At 34.5% G+C, this 10,673-nt stretch overlaps 1 protein-coding gene across 1 annotated transcript; it reads right to left on the minus strand.

Annotated features, from left to right (window-relative positions):
* Positions 1-1,342: 1,342 nt before the first annotated feature.
* Positions 1,343-4,073, minus strand: LOC140988077 (lysine-specific histone demethylase 1 homolog 1). The gene has a single exon (XM_073456973.1). The coding sequence runs from the start codon at positions 4,031-4,033 to the stop codon at positions 1,592-1,594; it is 2,442 nt and encodes an 813-aa protein (XP_073313074.1). The 5' UTR covers positions 4,034-4,073; the 3' UTR covers positions 1,343-1,591.
* Positions 4,074-10,673: the final 6,600 nt, after the last annotated feature.

The following is a 10,673-nucleotide window of genomic DNA, read 5'->3' on the forward strand; positions in this document are numbered from 1 at the left end:
CAGAAACCGGAGCAGACAGTAGACTTTGATCAGTAAATGCTAAGGAGATATATTTGAAATGCGAGCAGAAAAATAGAATTGTGATTAAATTATGGCCTTCGTTTCCTACACTCAATAAGTTCCTAAAGTTTTAGGCAGAATGAAGATTCAATTTCTTTCTTATCAGGAGTTGAAAATGGATGTCTTTTTTGGGGCATATTACTTTGATGAAGGCTGTGATCCTCTTGTTCATTAGCTTTTATCTCTTTAAGTTGCTATCGTTCTTTTATTGCGTTTTGGAAGAATCGGATGCCACATTTTTTACCATGTAAATTGTCAAAGCTCTATAGTAAATATCAGATTCTTGCATGACTAATTGGAGCACCTGGCTTGAAGTGGTAATTCTGTAACGGAAAAGTTGTTTTGCGCTAGCATATCCAATTTATGTAGAGGCCGGCCTTAATTCACTCTAGAGCAAATGAGTTCAATAGAGCCATATTATGGGCAAGTAAAAAATATCCCTCTGCGGATTTGCATCTAGGGAGTGGAGACCCCTTTTAGATTCTTTTTTCTATAAGCGAAAAATATTCTTGATGAACTTTTTAAAAGTTGACAGATATCTGAATTCGGGGTGGAAATTCAACCTATTATCTTAATAGTGCATCTAAAGATGAACATTCACGTATTTTGATAAATATCGACCGTTAAATACACTAGAGCAATGCCCTAAAGGGTAGCAGAATCTCATCTCCGTTTATATGCATACACACACACACACGTTGTTTGTCTCATCTCCGTTTATATGAATACACACACACACACGTTGTTTGTAATTGCATTTAATCGGAAACTGACCGTAGTCCAACTTTATTTAGCCTCTTTCTAAATGAGAGCTCAATTTTAAAAAATAAAAATAAAAATCTGAAGTAGTTTCAAAATATGTTTCAACAAAATCTGTGATAGATTTACGTGCAATATTTAAAATATTTTTTAAAATGTTATTTCTCAAACCAGCATGTCTCTAGTTCACAAAAATATCTATATATGTAGCTCTACTTAGTTTTCGAAATGTTGACCATAATAGTTCCAACTTCCAAACATAAAGCCAATGAAAATACAGCCTAACGATGGTGCCATTTACAGGGGTCAGGTTACACGTTGATCAAGCACATGAGACACCGTATATGAGTATCCACTAATCCAATCATACAAGTATTCCCACCACCGAGCTTGGCTCTACCATCTGAGCTAAGGTCCGCATGTACGAAGCGGTTTATACTGTATAAAACTATAATTATAATTTATGAATTATCAATATTTTTTAAGGAAGCGATAAAAATCCAAGGATGATTAATTTATTCTTCAATTTTTGGCTAAAATACACCAAATGTTTGTATACGTTGTTAATTTTTACTCATCGAATTGAACTAGGATAACAAATCAATAAGATGTTCAAAGATAAAATTACAAAAGAAAAGTTTACAGCTAATTCCTAGAATTTGTGAACTCTTAACTAATCAACACGGAGGAGCAGCAGGAGCTCTGTCTCTCTTTGCTTGAAGAATACTAATCAATAATCAAATTCTTGTAGTTCTTTAGACTTCAGTTTATTTCAAATCAAGCTCGAAGTTGATTTGATTTGGCTGATGAGGGCCTCCGCATCCTTGCATAAACCTTTTTTTCCAACCAATCTAACCCGAAAATCGCGAGTTAACATCTCAATCCTCCTTGCATCATCTTCAATCTTATTCAGTTCCACCGCCTGCTTTCTTTGAATCAAGCCATACAGATGTACAACACCAGACTCCAATTTTTCGTTCCTGAATTCAACTCGTACCAAGGCATTTGATTCTGAATCAGTACTCGCTTGCGGATCATACAGAACAGAAAAGCTACCAAATGTGAGGTCAGGGGTCTCGAACAATGTTTCCACATCATTGTTTTGAAGACCACTTGGCATTATTTCAGATGGATGGATTGATCTTCTCCGAGCGGCTCTCATGATATGAGCAGCTTCTCTCATCCCACTAAGAAAAGCACCATGCATTGTGGCTGGATACTGCCTATTTGTGGCTTCTCCAGCAAAGAAAACTCGATCAGCAACGTTCTCTGCAAGAATATCATAATCGTCTCCAGAAGCACCAATTGCTACATAAGAATATGATCCATAAGAGTACAGATCCTGACCCCAGCGGGTGCATACGGCCTGAACTGGAGGTGGAACTGCAATTCCTTTTGGGCTGAAAATACCCTTCAAAATCTCCAAAACCCTGCTTACTGAATCCACAGGAGACATCTTTTCAAACTTGACTGCAGCCTCTCCAGCAACAAGGGCAACAAGAAGTGGCCCGCCAGCCACTGAAGAATAACTATAAAAGAGAAAGAACTCTCCTCGCATTTTCGGATCATCTGTCAAATGCCCAAAGGTATCGATTTCTCCACCCCAAAAATCGTAGGGGAACAAAATGGCAACCTTGTTTAACAACCCAAATCCTAATCTCTCAATTGCATCTTTCTTCCGTTGAGGAAGCCCTGGTACAAACTCAATTGACTCCTTCTTGAGCACTCCTAGAGGAACTGTGCAAAGCACCACATCACTACGAAATTCTTGTCCTCCAGCATAAACCAGAACCCCATCACTTCCATATCTAACACTGTCCACCGCACAATCATAAAAGATAGGAAGGTCTTCTGCCAGAGCTCTAACGAGCCTCCCATTACCTCCTGGAATAAAACAATGATCGCCACCCATTTCATATGGATCATCTTGATCCCAGAAAGCCATGGACAAATTTGACATCAAAGTGGCATTAGCATATTCTAAATTGGCTAGGTGCCAATCCAGTAACATCCGTTCCAACGGATGTTCAGCAACATTGTAGACATGTCTGAATGCCTCTAAAGCAGTCCCCAATGATATGTCCACGCTCCTTACTTCCTCCACTATACCCTGCCTGAGCTTACAAACTCTATCTAACAGTTTATTAAATGACGACTCCACTTTTGAATCAACATCCGAATTGACCATCCTACCATTAGGTAAATACAAGGGACATATATCCCTGACCTTGTGAAGCGGGAACTCCAGCTGCCGCACTAAAACTCCCAATGGATTCCCATTAATTCCAGTCAACACGCTCCCACCCAAATCTGCAGCACCGACGACACTACCATCAGCTGCGCTCATCTTCTTGGTCCTAACTCTGCCTCCAGGCCGTTCCCTGCCCTCCAGCACCAAAACCTTGAAACCCAAAAAAATCAACTGCCTAGCAGCAACTAAGCCTGATAGGCCGGCACCAATAACAACCACACTGCCTTCAGGCATTTCATGGACGACCTTGTTCTTGACGTCTTTGATCGCGGGGCAAACGCCGAAATTAATATATCCATGTTGAACAAGGAAGTTGAAGGCGGAATTAACCAGATTCTTGTGCTCAACGCGTATGGACTCGAGCGCGTGGTCTTTGGTGAGCCATACATCGACATTTGAGCGCCAACGGGACAGAATGTGGTTGCGCACGATAATGTAGTTCGCCTGCTCTGCCCCACCAATTTGCGAGACTACATTTGCCTCAATTTCCTCTTCTGTGAGAGAATCTACGGGGAAGCCAACAGAGATGGCGATTAGAGCTTCAACGTCAACCTCCTTAGACAAATCAGAGGGGCCCCGGCGCTTGCGTTGGTGGGAGGAGGGAGAGCCGGGGAGGTCATCGTCAGCTACCGGGGTGGGTTTGGGGTGAGGCCGGAGGACACGGAGACGCGAAGCCGTGGATATCATGTCCGTGAAGATTTTCTTTCGGCGGCGGCGCTTCTTACGTGGTTGCGGCTCCGGCTGTGCTTGAGGTTCGGGGACAGGTTTGGCGGTGCTGGAATTATTAACCTGCGTGGGTTCGCTATTGGTTTCCATTGGTGCAGGGCTGGAATTGTTGATGTCCGTCGGTTCAGAGCTGGGTTCGGAGACGGAGTGCAAAACTGGGGATTCAGCTCCGATTAAGTCCTCACCAACGGTGTCGGCGGCGTCGGCCAAATCTGATCGTGACTCGGTTGTTTCCATCGGACCACGCGAGTGAGCCGGTGGTTAGGGTTTAGTTGGGGGGGAAATACCTTGACTTAAAATACAATTTGTGATATTAAAAAAATGAATAAATTGTGATTACTGAAAAAAATTATAATAAAACAATTTGTGATCTAATCAAACATGTCTATCACAGGGTATCAATTCGAATGAGTTAGATGAGTTGGGTCGTCAGATTGAGCAATAGTACTAATAAAAAATTATCCAATCCGAAAATTCTCAATCCGAACTCGAACCCGAATCAACATGATTAACCCGATTTTGAACTTTTTTTTAAAGAAAATTAAATAAAATTCAAAATAATAATAATAATATTTTTAATTTAAACATATAATAACAAAATCTCCCTCATATATATCATTTAAATTTGAAATTTAATTATAAATTATAAAAAAAATAAAACATATTTACTAAATCAAATAAACAATTGTTTAAAAATAAAAAAAAATGTACAAAATAAATACTAAATTATGAAATTTTATGATATAAATATACAATAAATATTTTTTTAGATATACAATATATAAAAATTTAGATAATATTTATAAATTATTTTTTTTTAAAAAAAAAGTTAAATTGACCCTGATTGACCTGAACCCAACCCAATCCAACCCGATCATTTTTTTCGGGTCAGGTATCGGGTCTAATCTGATCTGACCCGAACTGAAAACTTCAAACCCAAACCTGATTTTTTTTGGGTTGAACCGTGTCGAATTGATGGATCGTGTCTGATTTTGACAACCCTACCTATCACGATTGATTCTCTTTTTAATAATAGTAAATTAAAAAAAAAACTAATTAAACAATTTGGTTCTATTTAGTTTGTACTTTTTAATATAATAAATTTTCAATTAAATCAAGTTTTCCGGTTTAATTAATTTTAAAATCATTTTAAATTTGATTTTAAACTATTGTACATAAATTATCAATAAAAAAATATGTTTTTTAAAAAGTCCAAAGAATACGAAGAATATAATGGAGGATAAAAGAATAGATTAACTAGTGTTTATGTAGATATTATTTTTAATAGAAATAAGAGTGAGTTCGATTTTTCAATTAATTGTTCATAAAAAAATTAGGTTGAACCGAGGATAATTATTGACATTTTATAATTGTATCTTATATTTTAATTCACGCACATAATAGAATTTCATGGAATATATTCATCAAAAGTTTATTAAAATTTTGAATACATGTAGGTTGTGTTTTGAATGATTAGATTTCAATTTATTTATGTTGTTTAGAGAAGTAAAATCATAAACTTTAAATTCAACTCTTATATTTTTATATGATATTTCATGTTAATTGTAATGGATTTTAAGTTCATCTAATAATTGTGTTCGTTGAAATTCATCATACTTTAATATTTGATTTATTGTTTCATTGTATACAATCTTTAGACGTATTATTTCTCAGGAACTGATAAATCATATTATAATGGTCTTGATGTTTTGTTCCTATGTTTGCCTTTTAACCATTCAACTTTTTCTGTTGGGTATGGAAGCTATGAATCGGAAAATCATTCTATACCTAACCCAACAATGATATTTAGTGCATTTTTGCATGTAACATGGTCGAGATGGCGCTATACGCTAGCAGCTATGGATATGGGTACGGATATGTATATGGTTATACGACAAATTTTGAAAATAACACGCGATACGACTGTAATACGACAATTATATATGTATCCAGAAATATATCTCCATCGTGTCCATAGCGTATCTTAGCCGTGTCTAAGATGTATCATACTGGTCAAACATATAAAAATCAGCGACAAATTTAAAGTGTTTCCATGTTAATTACCTAGGCTAATTCTGCAATCAGATGTTGGAATGAGAAGGTTTTATTAAATTTATATGGAAGGGGAAATATATTTAAATGAAAGAGGAATCAAAGAAACATGTATTTTATGACTCAAACTTTCTTGAATTTTTTTCTTGATATAAAATGAGAAGATGCCAGGGTTTTTCTAAACTATTAAATAGAGTTTTCTGGATAACTAATGACTAATAACTATTATCTAGATTTTTTAAAACAAAATATATCCTGATTGATATTTTTACAAGATTCATATTTTAAATAATATTATCTAAATTCATTTTTCTTTTTAACTTAACTATAATGATCCAAAATCAAGTTGACTCAGAAACCACAACCTGATTTGATTACCGATCTTTTTAGTCCAATATATATATAATTTTTGTCCTTAATAAAGGAGAGAATTTTAGTTTTATTTTTTGAAAAATTCATTGTGAAATATAATTTTTTTTTTTTTGGTAATCCCTTGCTCTGGCTTTTATATACATCGTGGAAGCAGCAACGTGAATAAGGATTTTCATTATAAGAATTTGTGTGTCAATTTCTCTAGAAAAAACTCAAAAGAGAAGGAAAAAAATCTTAAAATTTAGAAAATTACCAGAGAATGGAAGAGCTATAGAATACACCCTTGTAGTCGGTGACGGCAGTAGGAGGCCGACAAGCGCCGATGATGTTGGAAGAGTTGAAAGCGCAAGTTTTTTAGGTTTTGAAAGATGACTGGAGCGAGAGGAATACAAGTGGGGAGTTTAAAAATATTTAGGTTTTATTAGACACCACTTTCATATTTCAGTCGACACAATATATCGATCTCAAATTAGAGACTTCCACAATAAATCGGTCTCAACTTAGAGACCTAAATAAAAATTCGACCTCCAATTTGTGACTAGAATAAAAAATCGAGCTACAAATAATATAAGTATTAAAAAGTTATTAGTAAATAATATAGTTCCACCATTTTCAATGCTTGAGTGTTAAAAACTCATCTTTTTTCAGTTTGATTTAATTTTAATTGTTGAAATTTTTTACTTTGACATAGGATAATATGACTACAAGAATTTTCGAGATATCTCATGCTACTACAGAGGGGGAGGAGCCACATACTCCATCACAATATGCCATAAACGACATATATCATTTGAGGTTGTTGGAGGGATGAAGAAAAGATGCATTTATGGACTTGGCTCCCAAGCAAAAGTTGCCTTTACTCATGCGACGTCTGCATCTACAGGAAGAGTTCGTCCAAGTAGCTCATGTGTTGAGATACAAGAGTTGAGGACATAGAATGCAGATTTGAAGAGTCGAGTTACTGAATTGGAGGAATAGATGCATGAATTTATGGCTCGTATGGTGTTTTCTCAAACACTAGACCGTCCTTCTACTTTTCCAAACTTTTCTTCACCCATTATATATTCTGATGAGACTCAAGCTCCTTAGACACCGTCCCAGTAGTTAAGTTTGAGTTTCGATTGGATTGAGTTGGAAATGTTTGGAAGTGGTTGAACATTTTGTAGAATGAATTGACATTTGTTTTGGATATTTCACACTTAAATAGTTGGTAGAAATATTTGTATTGATTTTGGTGTTGATAAGTTGTGGCTTGGAGTAGTTGTATTGATGTTAATATTGTGTTGTGCTTTTTGGATGGTTATATTGATTGATTATGCATATTGTGTTGTGTTTGGATTGGTGTAAATAACAGAGGCTGAAGGAGGAAAAACAATATCTAATTTAGAGACTGATTTCATAAATTCGATCTCTAACTTAGAGACTGATTGTGTCGTGTCGGTCTCTCATATAGCGACTGAATTATGAATCGGTCTCTATATTAGAGACTGACTTTAATTAGTCGTTATTTAAAGTAGAAACCACATATAAAATATCGGTCTCTATTTTAGAGATCAGTGATGTAAAATGTAAATGTTGTCGCTAATTTAGAGACCGATTAATGGTACCGGTCTTTCACAATTAGCGACCAAGGTTATTAATACCAACCAAATCGATTGTTAATCGGTCTCTAAACAGTCAATTTTCGATGTGCATTCTTTTACTTAAGCTCCTTAAGTTCCTAGATATATAGACGGATGCCGTGGGAAAGCATATATATCTATCTATATTAAACTAAATCATGCTTTCTTATTATCCGTCTTAGGCTTGAGGAACAGGCTTAGCAGCTCCTAAAAATTGTGTTAGGATACAATAGATTTGCTACTTTTTTCTTTACTCGTAATCTACCGTGGTACTTACATGATGTTGGAAAAATCAGCAATATCCAGCAACAAGCGTTAGCAGTAGATAATTTCATGTCATACATGATTTTCAATATCACATTAATACTTTGTTGAAATCTCAAATAAAATCGAAAAATGAAATTTTATGCTAAACTTTAACTACTTACAACACTAAACCACCAAAAAAACAAACCAACTTAAGGATGAATCTGACTATTTCTGAGGTCAAATCTACTTGCTTGCTCACCTTTTCATCTGCCAGACCTTATCATTTGGCCTGTAGATTTTAAAAATCAATCCTTTGTATTTTATATATTTTTTGTTTAATATACATTTATCATTAAAATAGTTCAGTTTATTTATTTTTATTTAGTGAGACAGACAAATATATCTTCTAAATAACAAAATGGTAATATAAAAAGGACCAATTACATCAAATTATTGGGCTTCATTGTCTCATAAAAATGAGTCAAATATGCCAAGCAACCCAACAATAGTAAGAGAGTTGCATTTAGGAATAGAGACCACAAAACTACAAAGTATGGTCATCTGACCAGTTCTCGTGCCAAAATCTACTGGTCGCCTCGGTTTCAGAAATTTCATTAGAAAAATCTTTTTTTACATGTATTAATTCACAATAAATTTTAAATCAATTACATTATTTTACACAAGTTTAAGGGAGAATGACTTTTTGATCTATTAATTTGTCTTATTTATGTTTTAGTTCATGAACTTAATAGTCAAATCTTGGTCTTGGTGTATCAAATTTTAATTTCTAGCGATTTTGATCTGACTATTGATAAGACGTTAGATACGACAGTATTTTTTGACACCAACTTTAGTAATTTTCAGTATCATGTTAGCATACCACGTTACGGTGAAATAAAACTTAAAAAAAAATCAAAATTACTGGTTAAAAATTAAACTTTTAATACTTAACGGATCAAATTGGACAAATAAGTTGGAAAAATTATTTTCTCCAAATTTAATTATGGTGAGTTTCTTACTTAAATTATAGACTATGTTTGTAAATACTTCAAAAACGTTTTCAGTATTATAAATATTATTCAAGTATAGTTTTTAAATAATAATTACGGGATGTTTTTTTGAAGATTTTTTGAATAATAGAGAAATTTGTTCAAGTGTAAAAACATTTTTATATAACGTTGTTCGAATGTATATTTATTCTTAAAACAATTTTTAAAGTATTTTATATAATCGTTATAAAAAAAAACTATTTAAAATATATTTTATAAGTATTTGTCCGAACGAAATAATAGTTTATGTCCCAATCTAATCCGTCAAAGTTTGCATTATTTGGATGCTTATCTTCATTAAATATGAAAACATCCACACCAATTCTCGTAATTAATTCGAACTAACTGATAATATTTTTAATTAATTTGACGACTTCGAGAAAACCCCACGAGCTAGTGATTGTTACTTGCGCTGTGCATGCACTAAACCATCTGTATTGGATAGTGACCAGAAGCTAAGCATCCAGCATTGGCTTTGGATCGATCATCAACTGTTCCTCAATCGACATCAATAATTTTGTGTGTGTGTGTGTGTGTGTGTATATATATATATGTACTAACTAAAGATATTTTTTAATTTTCAAACTGATATTTGTTTATTCAGTAAAGAAAAAACATCCAAACAAAACGCGCACAATATTGCCGATTTTATTAGATGCATTGTGGTTCAAGACTGTAGAGCTACAAGAAACCTCCATTACAAAATATACAAGAATCAGCTTGCAACCTAATCTGCTGCGGGCCTAATCTTCTCCTTTATCTCTAGTTTCCTCGGATTTGGTACTAAACTCCTCTTTCTCGAGCTTATAAACTCTGAAATTCGCTAAATTCGTGTCCCTGATGATCATCAGGGAAGCCAAATAAGTAGGCTGATAGCAGTACTAAACCTCATTCAAATCGAGAAAGAATAAAAAGTTTATAAGTGAAGTCGTCCCATTACACGGTTACATTAGCATATCAAATGTGACAAAATTTTCNATGATCCAACTTTAAAAAAAAATGTAAAAAAAAATCAAGAATTTTTAAGAATGATTCTGGTTGAGTCAACCAAAACAATTTAAAATGGGGTTGAAGGATCGTGTTCTGGACACCAAGGGTGCTTCAAATACAATATTCTCCATGAGCTGCAGTAGCTCGTATTCTAAGAATGTGTACACCAATAAATTAGATCGAGTTTGGTTTAAAACCAAGCGGAAGGTACTCAAAATAATCTTTCGTTAAGGAAACTGATATATTTTATATCGTGTGCAATTGAATAACTGAAGATTACAAGGGATCAGTTTTGTTATCTATCAGTTCGGTTATGGATAGAACTGAACTGATGTCAGTTCATGATCAAATCAGTTAAGAACAAAAAACGAGCAGTTAAACAGATAAATAACACAAGATATGTTTATAGATATTCGGAGACTTCAACTGCTCCTACGTCACCCCTTCTACCTCCTCGGATAGGATCCACTAGAAGACTTTGGTTTACACAACTACTTATACAAACCCACTCAGCTTAGAACCTACACTACTGCCTAACTGAAC

Source organism: Primulina huaijiensis, chromosome 11, assembly GCF_012295235.1.
Source record: "Primulina huaijiensis isolate GDHJ02 chromosome 11, ASM1229523v2, whole genome shotgun sequence".
NCBI lineage: Eukaryota > Viridiplantae > Streptophyta > Magnoliopsida > Lamiales > Gesneriaceae > Primulina > Primulina huaijiensis.